The 16,753-nt window shown below is 38.5% G+C and overlaps 1 protein-coding gene across 7 annotated transcripts in view; it reads left to right on the forward strand.

Moving 5' to 3' along the window:
- Positions 1–16,753, forward strand: part of Ccdc25 (coiled-coil domain containing 25) — a 39,887-nt gene continuing 23,134 nt past the window's right edge. The window contains exons 1-4 of one of the 7 annotated variants that reach the window (XM_021734500.3): positions 1–177; positions 4,739–4,786; positions 9,922–9,961; positions 14,551–14,602. In XM_021734500.3, coding sequence (XP_021590175.2) covers positions 150–177; positions 4,739–4,786; positions 9,922–9,961; positions 14,551–14,602 — 168 coding nt within the window. In that variant the 5' untranslated portion in view covers positions 1–149. Of the gene's footprint in view, positions 178–4,738; positions 4,787–6,263; positions 6,438–9,921; positions 9,962–14,550; positions 14,603–16,753 lie in introns of those variants that run through there. The other 6 variants (XM_005337245.5, XM_021734498.3, XM_013363730.4 and 3 more) reach the window with 6 other exon arrangements.

Here is a 16,753-nt window from a genome sequence, read left to right on the forward strand (position 1 = left end):
CGGGACGGCGTTATGACGCGATCTTACGTCCGCCGGAAGTGCGCGCGGGAGTTCCGGGGAGCAGGCGGGCGCCGCGCTTCTGGGGTCCTGAGCTTCGAGATTTGAGTCCTGCTGCTGGGTTCTGGGGTAGTCGCACGGCCGTCGGGATCATGGTGTTCTACTTCACTAGCAGCAGCGGTGAGTGGGCGCCGCGCCTTCGCGGGTCCCTGCCGGCAGCTAGCTGAGGAGGCTGCCGCTTCCTTGGACGTGGTCCTGTGGCGCCTCCTCGGCGACGGCGCCCCTGCGGTCCCCCTGCGCATTGGTCCCTTCGGCTACCCTGGCGTCCCCGGGTGTCCCCTGGTCAGGGCTGGGAGGGCGCGGAGGGGCTGTGCCCTTGCGGTCTTTGCGGCCGGGAATCGTCCTCGTCCGTCAGTCCGGTGCTCCTTGGAGTTGGGCAGAGTTCGTGGGCATCCTCACGTCCCCGCACGCCGAGCCTCTCCCCTGCTCCTGTGGCCTTCATCCTGGCTGCAGTCTGGCAGTGCTTCCCATTGAGAAGGAGACGTCGGTCAGCGACTATTACAGGAAATGCACCTTACTCTTCCAGGAAGGGCCTGGGACGCAGCGCGGAGCGGTAGGCTGGAATGTCCATAGCAGCCACTCACTGGGCAAGAGTGGATGTTCCGGGTTTTGAAAAATGACACCCTGCTCCTGATTTGGTTTTGGCAGGCAAGGAAAAGGTGCTTGCCAAAATGGTATAGCTCCATTTAGTTTCTGTGCACATGTTGTTCCTTTGGTCTAGAATAAGTTAATTCTTATTCTATTAAGATAGCTCTGAATATCTTTCCCAAGATGCCTTTCCTAACTTAGCGTCCAGGAATTGTTTCTCTCTTCTGGGACCCCCCCTTAACATCCCATGTATTCCTTTTGCACCGTATTTGTCTCATGGCGTTAAATGCTATCAGTTTGAGGTAGAGTGTAAGCCCCTGGAGGACAGGGGCCTGACTTCGCATAGTGCCTGACTCATAATTGTTCTCAATAAATGTTGAGTCAAATAATGGCATTTTATGTCTTACTCATAGCACTCTGTTGCTACCCCATGCTTACTTGTAAAAGAGGAGCTTCTATTTTATTTTCTGGGTTAATCCCAATTTTATTACCTGCTTTGAGTAAAATAAACATGACCTATAAAAGTCATCCACTCTTGTTTAAACAATACTTATGGAATGATGCCACTGTCATGTTTCGTTTCACAAGTAAAAATGAGGAAATGTATTCTCCAGAGATGTACTTCAAGAATGAACCACTGCTAAACTCACACATACTATATATATGTGTGTGTGTGTGTGTGTTTACATACATATATAAAACTTCTGTCATTTCTTTCTATACGAATTACTTTGTTGTCAATTGGCCTTTATTTCATTTATTTATATGTGGTGCTGAGAATCGAACCCAGTGCCTCACACATGCTAGGCAAGTGCTCTACCGCTGAGCCAAACCCTAGCCCCTACGAATTACTTTGTATCAGGCTCTTCCTACCACTTAGATTCAATATGACTTCCTTACATTAGGAAGTTTCAGGAGACATTGAAACTACTTGTTACAAATGACAGCTGTCTTGTATTTTTCACATTCTCAGATTTTCAATGTAGTGTGCATTTTTACGAGTAATCACTGAAGACTTTTGCATATCTCTTCTGTCAAAGGTAGTGCCTTCCTTTACATCTGTGAATTGAATAGACCTGACTATAGTCATTCCCACATGCTTTGTGTTAATATAAGTTCTCTCCCCTTGGCATTCTCAGGAGTGAAGAAAAAGTCTTGTGATAGTGAAGCATCCCACATTCTTGTGATAGTGAAGCATCCCACATTCTTTATTCAGGGTTCCTCTCCAGTGTGAATTCTTTTGAGCATGTGAAAGGACTGGATTGAGTGAAGACTTTCCCTCATTACTTACATATTCTCCAGTGTGAATTCATGCATGCCTTTGATAGAAGTGGAACATACATAAATTGCTTACATATAAAGGCTTCTCTCCTATGTGAATTAAAAAGTGAGCTTTAAGTTAGCACTATATTATTTGCGTGGGTTTTGATAGGGTGTACTTTGCTTTTAGAGATGAGGAAAATTGAAGCCCAGGGAAGTTATAACTTCCAGCCCTCTGCTTGTCCCATTCCATCATATTGTCACATTGTTACTTTTCTCACAGTTTAGACTTCTGTGCCTGCCATAAGCTATTTCTCTGCCTCTGTAGATTTGATCTTTTGAATCTTAATATTACTTAAACCTGTAAATAAATAAAAACTTACAATACTAGTATTGTAAGCTGCTGAGCATTTTCATCCTTCTTGAGGTATTATAAGTTCATACTCTTTATGGCTTCTTTACTCATGAGACTTCCCCAACACAATAGACATCCATTCTAGACCCGCAGCGGAATAAACAATACAGTCAGGGAATAAAGGTTGCTAAATATGTTTCACACTAGCTGCTTTATTTCCTTTAAAATATTCTAAACTCCTTTTAAGTGCTAATTGTGTATGCACAAGAGCCCTCAGTAGAACAGCATACTTTGGCAGATTTGTGGATCCTGTTATGTCAATGACTTCCATTTTAAGGTCAGAACTGCTTCCTGTTGGAAAAATATTTGGGCTAATTCTAATAAAATTAAAGTTGGCAGCAGATCATTGAAAATTATCAAGTTAATGTGAAAATAACTTTCCAGGAAAATTATGGTAAAACTTTACATATTTCCAATATAGAAAAAAAGTTGAACATACAGAATAGTTAGAAATCAGTTGGTATACATAAGCTAAAGGTTATTTCAACCAGCTAAAGATTAACTGCATAAAAATGGGAAATCTGTAGAAGGTTTTTTTGTTGTTGTTGGTTTTCCCTTTCCAACAGTGGTATCTTTGGCTAGAGTCTGTGTGATTTTTATTCTTTATATACTCTTTTATAATGGAACAATGAAATATTTGTCTTACTGTATTTCTAGCAAGTATAGGTAGTCTGTGGGCCTATAAATCAGATAGTCTTGAATTTTGAATTGAAGAATTATTTTGCAGAATGCTTTGTAGTATGAATTTGATGCAGTCATATTTCTAATCACCTCTTTATTAGATGAACCATCAAGACATTCCTCTCATTTTTTTGTTTCTAACTTAGCTTGGCCTAAGTTGTAACTTTTATTTCAGTTATTTTAAAAATTATTTTTGTTCCAGTTACAAAGGCCCTGTGTATACTTTATAAGCAAGCTACCTAAGGTAACTATTATTAACTTATGTATATTCATACACATAAACAAAATGTATATATAAACATATATTTGTAAACATCTGTATGTGGACACCATGATATATTCATTTATTTTTTACAAATTGAATCTTACATCTAGATTCACAGAAATACTATTCTGCCACTTAATTTCTTCTTTAATGGGCCCATGGTATTTTTAAGGACATTCTATAGTATATTTAACCAGTTTCTGCTATTCTTAGGTTATAACATGAACATCATTGCCTGGTGGAATATTTCAGTAGAATGTACTCCTAGCAGTAACATTATGGAAATACAAGAGTATACACATTAAATATTGCCAGGCTGTGTAGAGAGGGAACCTGAGAAACAGTTTAGTTTTATTCCTAGTCTTCATTTGTTGCATGACATGCTGAGGCCTTATTGCACTAATATAATGCTCCGTCAGACAAGTAGGTGTTCCTGTCAACTGGTCAATGCAAACATTCCCTCTTTTAAGTTGTCTTTCAACTGCTGTGGACTATAATCATTACAAATGCTAACTGGTGGAATTGGGAGTTTTCCCTCCCCAAGAAAAGCAACTAGTATTGATAATTTAAGAAGAACAAGCAATCTCTGATATAAGGATTTATATGAAAGATTATTGCTTTCTGCAATCTTTTCAAGCTTACATATATGTGTGTGTTCTTTTCTCTAAATTCTCCAGCCCAACCAACCCTGCACCCACAAACCCTCTCAGGCTTTGTAGACTGAATATTATTTTATAAGTTTAGATCCAGTGGGATCAAACAAGTTTAGAAACCCAGTATTGGTTGCAGTTTCAACAGAAAACTTGTTTTATTCCTGATCAAGGATGCCTGTATTAAAACACATTACCTCAGTAAGAAAAATGTCATTCTTAAACATACCCAGAATATTCTGTTTGATTTAGGATAATGTTTTTTAACCCTGACTTCATATTAGGATCTGCTTGGAAGTCTTTCAAAAACACAGATGCTCACCACTATGCCCTGGTAGTGGGAATTGGTTTGTCTGAGGCATAGCTGGGGCATATTATTATGCTAAATAATTAAGTTGACCAAGTATAGGAAACTGTCTTTAAATAATTGTGGTGTAGTTTGTTTTATTTTTTTTAACTTTTAAGGAAGGCAAAGAAAGGTATGGGAAATTGCCATTGAACTATATTCCTTAGAAAGTGGGAAAGTGATCGTTTAATAATGATTGATAATCTTTTCATTTTGGGGCTAGATAGTAAATATTTTAGGTTCTTTGAGCCATACACAGTCTCTAGAGCTTAATCTTTGTTTTCCTTTTTGTCAGCCCTTTAAAAATGTAAGTCTTTCTTAGCTAGAGGGCTATCTAAAAATGGATGGTGGGCCAGATTTGACCCATGGGCCATGATTTGCCAACCCCTAATCTGAGCATTTATCACTTCTTTTCCCCATGAAACAGGTTTTTGATGATAAAAGTATCTAATTTTTTTATGTTTGTTTTGTCATAGTTAATTCATCTGCTTACACTATTTACATGGGAAAGGATAAATATGAAAGTAAGTTTTCAAAAGCATTTGATTTTGAAATTTCCAGCAGGTAAGTGTTGTTGTCCCTGGACCCCCATTTATTGGATGAGTTTACTTTTTTAATTTCAATTAATTTTTAAATTTTTAATTGACAGATAATAATTGTGCATATTTATGGGGCACAGTGTTATATTTTAATACATATATACATTGTATAATGATCAAATAGGGGTTACATAGTTTATCCATTGCATCTGTTGACCAATCTCTCCTATCTTCCCCAGTCTCTGTTGACCTATGCTTCCTTCTATGAGATCAGTTTTCTTTAGATTGCACAGGGTGTGAGTTTTCAACTACTTTGATAAGTCAGCTTTTGAGAATTTATCACACCCATTTTAAGAACTCCTCCTAGAATTTAATCATATCAGATAATATTAGAATTAATTTGACTGTATAGCTGATTAGAAACTGAAGACTCTTATGGTGTCATTTGGCTTAGAGTAACATGAATCATGTTAGCCTGTACTAATTTAGATCAAATAAAAAATAGTGATTTGGACTTTTTGCAGGGAGAACCAGGTATTGAATTCAGGGGCACTGAGTCACATCCCCAGCCTTATTTTGTATTTTATTTAGAGACAGGGTCTCACTGAGTTGCTTAGTGCCTTGCTGTTGCTGAGCTGGCTTTGAACTTGTGATTCTCCTTCCTCAGCCTCCTGAGCCACTGCCATCGCACCTGGCTTGTGATTTGGACTTTGAAGAAAGCATTTTCTGTGTTTTTTTTTTTTTTTTAACAACTTAACGATTCATGGAAATTTATCTGTTGGTTGAAGATGTTCTTTCTAAGTCATGAAATGTTAACATTTTTTTAAACTTGTTGACTACTTTCTTCAGTATGAAGTACATAAAAAATTATATCTTGCTGTACATATTCCTTTAACTAGAACAAAAATTTACAGAAAATACCTGTACTATTTACTATTTGCTATGCCCTCTACATTCTTTCTTTCTTTCTTTTTTTTTTGGTCTTGGGGATGAACCCAGGTCCTTGCATGTGCTAGGTAGGTGCTCTGCCATTGATCTGCAAACGAAGTCTAGCCCTCTATTTCTGTTTTATTACATTTATTAAAAAAAAAAAAGTAGTCTCAACATTTTGTGGCCCACTAATGAATCGGAACTAAACTTTAAAAAGAAAAACATTGCTTTAGGAGTTAGCCTTTTTGGCTTCACAAGTAAAGGAAGAAAACAAAGAGAAGCTGAGTTTGGTTTTGGTGTTTTTCTTTGTTTTTTTTTTTTTTTATTTTTATTGTTGTTTTGGTTGTGCTGGGCATGAAACCCAGCACACAAGCACATGCTACTACTGAGCTAAGCCCCCAGCACTAAGTTGAGCTTCCTTCCTTCCTCCCTCCCTTCCTTCCTTCCTTCCTTCTTTCCTCAGATTGAACCACTTAGCCATATTCCCAGCCCTTTTTTTTTTTTTTATTTAGAGACAAGGTCTTGCTGAGTTGCTTAGGGACTTGCTAAGTTGCTGAAGCTGGCTTTGAACTCCTGCCTTAGCCATCTAAGCTCCTGGGATTACAGGTGTGCATCACTGTGCTTGGCTGAGTTGAGCTTTCTTGATTAGGAGAGCAGTGAGTTTACAGCACTGATCCTCAGTGTGTGGAACATCAAGGTGAAGGAGGTAAGACCACAGCAAAGAACTGGAGGAAACAGCATCAGCGTGCCTTAAACTTGGAAAGCATAGCTGCTTTCCTTCTGGGGTGCTGGGATGTTTTGGAAGAGACAGCTTTGAAGTCAGGCCAATCTAGGGTAAAATCTCCAAACTAGCTTTATCATTACTTAACCTCCTTGAACCTCAGATTTCTTAGATGTCAGAAGAGGCTCGTGGTTTGATAACTAACTTGCATAGTTGCAAAGACTAGCCACTGTGTGAGGACCATGTGAAGTCCTGAGTTATGGCCACACGGGGCACTCAGGAATTAGCAGTTGGTACCACTGGAGCTTCTATAGATCCTTCTTCAGCCTACTGCAGACATGGACTGGATGACTCTGCTTCAATAGTCAAGAGATAGCTTGACTAAAGTTCCTGCCTTTAATCTTCATGTGCTGCTTGCTTATTTTATTTTCCTTTCCCTTTCCCTTTGTAATCTATACTAGTGTCTGTTCTAGGTGTAGCTTGATTAAACTTCTTTGTGTGTGTGTTTGTGTGTGTGTGCTTGTGGTATTGGGGATTGAACCCAGGGCTTTGTGCATGCGAGGCAAGCACTCTACCAACTAAGCTATATCCCCAGCTCTAGAGAGGCTCATGTCCATTCTTCTGTATGAGGCATTTGACAGTAGTAAAATAAACAAGACCAAGAATCAATGCAAGCAAGACTATCACATCTTGAAGAAGAGAAAATCAAACCCAGCAAAATAAAATAATGTGTTTTGAAACAATTTTCACTCGTGATGAATTTAGGATATTGACTTTGGGCATGAGGTAATGGTGAAGTAGTTCACAGTATAATCTAGTAACTCATAAATTTGTCATAGGTACCTTCGACTTGTTCTTCTAGCATCTTCCTAATGTATGGAGGAGGGTGTTACCTCCCTATGTTACATTAACACAATAGCAAGAGTTAACACTGTAGCAAGAATCATGGTTGATATAATAGATAAGAATGCAGATCTACTGACCAAATTTGCTTTTATTTCTGTCATATCAGAGAACCTGAGAATTGGGTTACTAAGAAACACTTATAGCCAAGCAGCTACATAGATTGTGCAAGTTTTGCACTGTGCAACTCTGCTGAGTGTGGCTTTGCACATTTCTTATAGTGAAGTGCTGCCCTGTTTCTAGTGCACACAGGTGAGCTGACCTCAGGCAGCTTTGCTGGGGACGTCCCTACCCTGTCTCTTTCTTCTGTGTTAGTTTACTGTTCACTGGGAGCTTCTCTTTGTGGGGCCACATTCTACCCTGTGTGAAATGTATATGTCAATTTTGTTGTTAACCTAAAACTTATCTAAAAAATAAAATCAATTTTTAAAAGTTTGGACAAAATAAATAAATACATAAAGATAAATAAGAAGGGCTGAGGGTGTAGCTCAGTGAGAGAATTCCCCAGATAACATTCTTGTACCTTTAAAAAAAAAAAACAAGAATAAATAGAATTTAAAGCATGGTAGCTGCTCAGTAAATATTCATAATAATCACCCCAAAGAAGTGTGGACAAAATGAAGTCCTATGAATAGCAGGTGCTGTACAAGTAGAGAGATGAGAGATGTTAAGTGTGGTTAGAGGCCCTGGGGGCCGAGAAAGCTTTGTGGAGGAGTTGCAATTGCAGAATCCTTGTAGTGGCTGCAGTAGAAATACAGGTAGATGTAGAATTTGTGTCAACACATGTAAATCTGGATATCTAGAGCCCTTTAGAATGGCATTTTGCCATCATTATTGTGTACATATAGAACATTTTCTCCTAAGGAATCTTTGAGTCATTTGGGAGAGTCAGCCTGTCCCAGTTTGCCTTGTGAGAGAGGGTGGAGCATTTTCAAAGCCTCCTGTTGGTATATAATTTCTAATATTCCTGAGGATTTCAGGCTGAAGGACTAGAGCAGGCATAAAGAAAGTGTAAATGAAAAGATGTACTTCCATGAACAGCTCTAGGTCTGTTCCTTTTCACAGCCAGCAGGTGTCATGAGGGAGCCACATGCTACAGCTGCATACTGAAGAACACTGGGCTGCACACTTCCCTTTGCTTTTTCTATTGCCTGTTGGCTATTTGCTCAACGTTCCACTTAAGGTGATAGAAAGCCCCTAGAGGACTTATGGTGTCTGCTCATGGTGTTAGCAGTCACTAGAGTGCCTTTATCCAAGATTTGCCCCCCACTTAAGTTATGTGTCCTCTACTTCCTTGATTATATTTTAAATCATCACATGAATCATTATGCTTACCTTATAATTTTTAAATTGTTATTTAATATTTAAATACTGTTGTATAAAAACACAATTATTCCTAATTATTAATATAGCTATTAGAAGTGTATACTAACACAACCTTTCTATAGTGGTTGTTTTCTAAAAAGTTCTTAGAATCTTATTTTTATCTACCACATATTTAATTTAAAAAGTCAAATAATGCCCGGCATGGTGGCACAGGCCTGTAATCCTAGTGGCTTGGAAGGCTGAGACAGGAGGATCAGGAGTCTAAAGCCAGTCTCAGCAAAAGCAAGGCACTAAGCAACTCAGTGAGACCTTGTCTCTAAATAAAATACAAAATAGGGCTGGGGATGTGGCTCAGTGGTTGAGTGCCCCAGAGTTCAGTCCTCAGTACCAAAAAAAAAAAGGTCAAATAGTAATAGATTGTTAGTGTAATGATAAAAATATCAGCTTCTATTCCTTTATTTGTATTACATGTTTCATTTTCTTTTTATAGTCATGTTCTCTTTGCTTATCTGTATTTTTATGCATTGCAGAAAAAAATGAACTAAAATAATAAATATTTATTGTTGCTTCTAATTAAACAAACAGAAAAAAGCAAAACATCAGCTCCCTGCCCTGTACGTCCAAAAGCCATGTTCCAAACTCTACCCAAAACAAATACTTTTAACTCTTTCACCTTTTTCCATGGTATTTTATTTCCACCATGTGACTTTTAATTTCTTTTTATACTTCTGATGTTTTATTACTGATTTTTCTATATTTATATGATTGAGTTATTGTTTTCTTAAATAATTAAAATACAATCAGTTCTTTGAAGTTTTAGCGAAGCTGTATTTTTATAGTGAATCAGTTTTCCAGAGTGCCATCTAAATTCTCAGCTGCTCTGATTTACCAGTGTTACTTCTATCTTCTAATAGAAATATCTTTGGGTATCAGATTAAAAGTATTAAAATTAGCTGGGCACAATGGCACACGGTTGTAATCCCAGGAGCTTGGGAGACTGAGGCAGGAGGATCGCAAGTTCAAAGTCAGTTTTAGCAATGACAAGGCGCCAAGCAACTGAGTGAGACCCTGTCTTTAAATAAAATACAAAACATGGTTGGGGATGTGGCCCAGTGGTCAAGTGCCCATGAGTTTAATACCTAATACCGAAAAGAAGTATTAAAAATTATGCAGTTTATATTGTCCAATTGTAAAAACTTTCTATTTTAACTTTTCTGTGTTCTCTTTTATCTTACTATAGATGAAGATCTGATAAAGTATGGCTGGCCTGAAGATATTTGGTAAGTAACAGTTTTGATTCTGCTTTATGGATTGTTTATTTTCTTAGGTGTGGCCTGCCACCCTGCTTTTGTCACTAGAATTTGTGCTTTGTATTTTTGTTTATGTGTGTTCCGTGACAAGACTGGTTCCCTTCGTTTATAATGACCATGTGAACTGGCTATAATGCCTTGGGGTTTGATCTCAGGCCTGAGAGCAAAGGCCTTCAGGACATAGGCTTCCTTTTACTGCCTGTTGGTCACCTTGTGGCAAGTTACTAAGACACCACACTTGTTCAGACCCATTGAGTAAAGATAAGACTTTCCCAAGACGCAGTGAAAGAAACAGAGGCATCTATGTCAGTAGACTGCAAGCTGCATCTGACCTGGTCCAGCATTAAAGGAAACAGATGGGCTCCTTTTGTCCTCCCTGATGATCTTAGCCCTGTTTTGATCTACCCCTGTCCCTTCTTTCCAATATTATTTGTGGAAACTGTTTAAATAATATATACTTTCTTAGCTTCTCTCCAAGATCATTCATTTTGCTGCTCATTAAACCCAGTCCTAAAAAAAAACAATGACCAAAAAAATGAACAAAAGGACTCCTTCATTTTAGCTGAATTTTCTCTTTCTCTGTCAGAATCCTATGAGTACTTTTCTTCCACACAGACCTAGTCCTTTTGAAAAGTACACAGGCTTTCGGTGCGCACGCGTGCTCTGTCTGTCTCTCTGTCTCTCTGTCTTCTACCGTTCTCTCACTCAGTTGCTTTCCTTTTCCATCTCCAGCTTCCACCACTCACTTTGACCCTCATAATCTCTCTCTCTCAGAGCCTACTCATGCCTGTTTAGTGGGGTATCCCCAGCTTGTAGCATCTGGTACCAAATGTTGGTCCTAAAGATCTGTTTCTCGTATCCTGTTTACTTTGATATGATAGTAATAATAGATATTTTTCAAGCACTTATCTATACGCTAAATACTGTGATGTGTTTACTTCTGTTAATACTTTATTTCTCAGTGATACTGTGAGATAAGTATTGCTATTATACTCATTTTTCAGATGAGGAAATCAAAGTTAAGATGAACTGAACAGGTCTTTTTTCCCTCACGGTGCCACTCTTTTGGCTTCTGGTTATTTTTTCTTCCCCCAGGCCATTCCTACAGCTCTTTCTAGACCTCTTTTTTATAAATGTAAGCTTAGACTCTTCATTTAATTCCTTAGAGTGATAGCATTTAAGCTCCAGTGTTGTAGAAGAGTTTATTTATTTATTTATTTGGTACCTGGAGTTAAATTTAGGGACATTTAACTACTGAGCCACATTCCTAGCCCTTTTTATGTTTTATTTTGAGATGGTCTTGCTAAGTTACTTAGGCCCTTGCTAAATTGCTGAGGCTATAATCCTCCTGTTTCAGCCTCCCAAGCCTCTGGGATTGTAGCACCACCATGCCTGGCTGAATTTTTAATAAGGTATATAGCATTGAGTATTTAACAACAGAAATATTGCATAGAGTCTAAAAACTAAAGCCGCCCCCAGATGTGGCTATGCTCACATCCCTGCCTGTGTGTAGGGACTCCCTGGAGGGTTTTCTCTCTGGCTTCATGAAGAGGCCAGTTCATATCCCCAGGGGACATGTCCTTCTATCTACTTTCTATAAAATCCATACCAAGGATCCAAGAAGTCCAAGGACCATGAGAAATTTTAAAGACTTAAAAGGAAAATCTATCCCAGCACAATGTCCTGTTATCTGAACTCAGATGTGTCATCAGGTTAGACTCTGCTTAGTGCCCCCTTACCTCAGGTGGGTGGTTTACTCTGCTGAGAACTTTTAGGTTGAGTATTGCCTACCTTCCAAGGACCCTAGACTGAGCTCCATGAAGACAGCAATCTACCTGCTTTGTTAACTGCTGTGTCCCCAATACAGAGCATAGGTTCTAACATTTAGTAGATATTTGTTGACTTCCTAATTGACTAGGTCTCTGCCCTTCTAGAAGTGATTCCCCCCAGATGTTTCTGCCCAATAACCAGTTTCTTCTTATCTCTTCTCTGAGCACCTCTGCCCTGTCCCCCCCAGCTGGAATAGTTTCTGTTGTCCTTAAAGCTCCAAGATCTCCAGATTCTCTCAAGAAAATTAGAATGACTATCCTGTTAGATAGCTTACCTGCTATACATTTTTAGCATATCAACTTTGAGACATAAATATCAGCATAAAAATGTTATAGGTTCAGTTGCAGCATAAAAGTCATTTCAAGTGGAAGAGGAATTTACAGCTGACACTCAATAAATTATGACTTGAATTTTTAATTTCATCAAGGTTTGTGTGTGTCAAATTGGTGTCTATAGATTCCTAGAGTCCTGTTTTGACCCTCTTTAATAGTCTAGAGGTTAGTGACTATGGTTAGACATGACTGACTTTTATTTTCGTAAGTTCTTTGAGAACTGATGTGAGTTGAAATAGGCCCCAAACTCAAGACCCATTCCAATTCATGTCAGCCTGGCAGTCTTCTACGGAGTGCCAAGAGTGATTCTGTGTTGCTCTACCTTGCTGGGTAGATTTTAACACTGGTTCACTTTGATGAAATATTTGCAACTTTACCTCTGTGGCTGTCGATATCTGAATCTATTCCAGAAAACCTCCTGAATTCCTTTAAGCAAAGAATTTTCCTAGGATTAAGTGAGAATGGAACTAGATTATATTTTAAATGAGAAAAATAGAAACAGTGTGCATTTACTGCCTCCAGAATGCCTAATGAGCAGGGTTTTCACAGACCTCACTAAGGAATTTAGTGTCCTCACTTGTGGGGCTTTGCATCTATGTTCCCTTGAGTTATTGATACTCTCTTAGTGAAATTTCTAGTCTGTATTTGGTAAAGGGCAGCAGGAATTAATCAGGAACAGGAAGATATGAAGAGGAACTAGTGGGCATAATTTAAACTTAGTGAGCATTTGGGAAGGAATTTTAAAGAAAACTTGCTTAAAATAATCCCCCCCTCCAACATTTCATCAAAGCCCCAAAGTTCTGACTACTCCCCCACCCTTTGTAGCAGTACACTTGCTATGTACAAATCTGAAACTGGTATATATTGGCTGTGATACTCCTCTGTGTTTTTTGGTACTTTGACTATTATGTGTGAACTTAATAACTATATATTGAATTGTTCGGGTATTTCTTTTGGCAAAATTTCACATCAGAGACTTTAAAGAAAAATCAGAAAACAAGGGCTGGGGATATAGCTCAGTTGGTATAGTGCTTCCCTTGAATGCACAAGGCCTGGGTTCAATCCCCAGCACCACCAAAAAAAAAAAAAAGAAGAAGAAGAAGAAGAAAAATCAGAAAACAACCTAGCTATTTTGAGTATATAGGAAGGAATTGTAAATAGAGAACTGGCTTAAAAGCTGTTGACTGTTAGAATGGGAGAAGGTGATTCTCAGTTGGACTTGGTTAGTAGTGCAGATTTTTCTAGGATTCTGAAAGAAGATGAGGAGGTAACCAGGTGCGGTGGCCCGCGCCTGTAATCCCAGTAGCTCAGGAGGTTGAGGCAGGAGGATCGCGAGTTCAAAGCCAGCCTCAGCAATGACGAAGCGCTAAGCAACTCATTGAGACCCTGTCCCTAGATAATATACAAAATAGGGCTGGAGATGTGGCTTAATTGGTTGAATGTCCCTGAGTTCAATCCCTGGTACCTTTCTTCCCCCCCCCCCAAAAAAAATTGATGCTAAGAAAATGTCTAGCAAAATATAAAATGGGATTTAATGATAGGTTTTATTGAACAATAACTGTGGAAAAGTAAGGACAAAAGTTAACAGAATCACAAAATATAATCATGCATTATCTTGTTTATTGTTTGACATTAGGACTTTGGAGGCTTCTCTGGGTGTTGTAAAGAGAGAGTTGACATTGTTGACTTATAAACTTGAAAAATACAATATCCTGAAATGTCACATCAGTTTTAAAGAATTTAATTAAATTGATGGATTTTAGAGCCTTAATGAAAGATTGATTTATGACACTGGGATTAGAGATATCCTGAATGTTTTTTAGACAATGCCATAAAGACAGTGTTCATCCTGAGGACACATGTTAGTGTCATTGTCGGAGTATAGGGCTGGATGAATTTGTTAATCTGAGCTTACCGACTTTACCTAATTTTCCCAAATCTGTACTTGACATTCACTTGTGGCTGTTTTGTCATTGTTTGAAACTCAGAATGCTCCAGGCTAATCCAGTGTGTGGTCCTGCAGATCTCCCAGGCTGGCAACATTGGAGTCTCAGCAACTTCTGTCATTCCCTTCTCTTCTCATCTGCAATTTCTTTTTCTGTTTTTCCTTTTAGTCCTGTGTGTGCTTCAGTCAGGGGCCAGCCAAATCTTATTTCTTCCATGAACACTTTGATCACAGAAAGCTCTTTTTATCACTTGAAGAATCACTTTTCTCAGGGCATTTAATATTTATTATCTTACTCGTCTTGGCACTTAACCACACACGGTGGCATAACTCCCATGGTCTGTGGTAGGCCCTGAGTGAATACAGTTTGGGAATGGAATGCTTTAAATGCAAGTGACCAAGGAGATGGTTATCTCATATCTCTTGCTAAAAGTGATTTTCATTCTTTGTAGGTTTCATGTGGACAAACTCTCTTCAGCTCACGTATACCTTCGATTACATAAGGTAACTGAATTTAAACATGGATTCATTACTTTTTCTTCAGTGTTAAGCATCATATCTTATTCTTTATTCTTTTTCTGCTGTTAAGTTAGTTGAAATAATAAATGTTTCACAATCTAGGCCTTCCCTATGACTCAGAAAATTACTGGAAAATTCTAGGTGATTTCTGAGACTGTGAAGGGGCCATACTACATATTTCCCATGTAGAAGCATTGCCTTGTCCTGATGGTTCAGGTGTGTTGAGTGTCCACTTTGCAAGCTCTTTCTGTTAGTTGGATACCACCAGACTTTCTGTCTGCTCCAGTGGTTTCTTTTTCTCAGGCTCATGTGATTCTTTTGCCTTATAATATAAAAGAAAAGAGATTTAATGTTCCCTAGTAATATAGTACACTATTTTTCCACTCATTCATGGAAATGGATATATGAATATTCCAAATATTCACATATTTCGAATAGTTGAATCACAGGGTATATACATCCACATATGTATACATGTATATTTCCCAACTTTTCACTTTGGAGTAATTTTAGGTTTATTGGACAGTTGTGAACATAGTATAGCGAGTTCCCATATAGTTTTCCTTATCATTTCCATCTTGTATTACCAAGGTATATTTGTCAAAATTAAGAAGCCAACCTTGATATATTACTATTAGCTCAACTCTGGACTCTATTTGAACTTCATCAATTTTTCTGTTAATGTTGTTTTCATGTTCCAGGATCCAGTCTAGGGTACTACATTGCATTTAGTAGTCACATCTGCTCTGTCTCCTGGTTTGTGATATTTTCTCACTCTTTACCTATTTTTCATGACCTTGACAGTTTGATCAGGGATTCTGTAGAATCTCACTTGATCTGAGTTTTCTGATGTTTTTCTCATGACTAGACTGAGGTAATGGGTTTGGGGTAAGAGAACCACAGAAGGAGTTGCTCTGCTCATTAATTACATCAGGGGGTGTACTCACTGACATGATTCATCACTGATCCTGTGAGTCTCAGTTACCTGCCAGGGTAGTGTATGCCAGATTGCTCCACTGTGAAGCTGCTTTTCTCCCCATTTCTAGCAATGCACTAAACCCAACTCCTACTCAATGGGGCAAGGGAAAGAATTAAGTTTCACTTTCTAGAATACAGAGCATCTACATATTTTATTTGGAGTTCTGGAAGGAAGATTTGTCTTTTCCCCCATTTATTTGCATCAGTGTGGACTCTTGTTTCTTTTATACATTGGGTTATGTTTTGGTGCTGTGTTACTGTTGCCCATGATGTGCCTGCTTAGCTCCCCATTTTGAGCACTTCCTTACCTTTTGTCCCTATGAGATGCTGCAGGCACATCTTGTATTATTCCTGCCCCGGATGTACAATCAGCTATTTCTACAAGGAACCTTGGTTCCTTTTCTTGGTGAATGATATTTCAAAATGAAGATCTGGGCTCCGGGTGTGCCTGTTGCTTCTAGAGTGTTGTTGCTGTAGCTCCTCCCAACTGACAGAACTAGGAAATGTCTGTCCGTGAACCCATGTATGTACTCGTATCTGCTATCATCGTTTTTCTATCTCTTCATCATGTCCATGTTAAGGTAAACCTGAACACATATTGCTTCCTGTGACTAATCTGGGCTCATTCTAGCCTTCCCCACACGCTTATCTGCAGCAGTGAGAAGCCTCCTTTCCACGTATTCATTTGACTCCAGTATATGCATAGCTGGTTTCAGAATTGCTAACCTATATCCATCCACTTGAGAAACAACACTATCTGCTAGAGTATTCGGTGTGCAGATAGTTTTGTCTTTTTGTCCAGTGGTTTTCATCAGAACATTGCTTTCCTAAGTTACATATAAATTGCTTTTTTTTCTGCCACCCTTCCAGTAATGTGATGTCCTTCTCTTTTTTTCCTCAATCTGAATCTATCCTGGCTTTTCCTGGCTGATTGTATTACTTTTTAAGTGATAGCTTATGGACCTTTTCATGTTTCTGTATTATTTTTCATGTTTATTATTCTGACTGGCTACATGGCATTGATCATATGCCACAATTAATAAGAAATCTTTATCAGAACATAGTTATTTTCAATTTGTCAGCATTATGAATTCCTAATAAGAACTACCTTTATATGAGTTACTTTCTGTTCTTCTTCTGAATTAGTTTCTTAGATTA

Source organism: Ictidomys tridecemlineatus, chromosome 14 (genome assembly GCF_052094955.1).
Source record: "Ictidomys tridecemlineatus isolate mIctTri1 chromosome 14, mIctTri1.hap1, whole genome shotgun sequence".
Classification (NCBI taxonomy): domain Eukaryota; kingdom Metazoa; phylum Chordata; class Mammalia; order Rodentia; family Sciuridae; genus Ictidomys; species Ictidomys tridecemlineatus.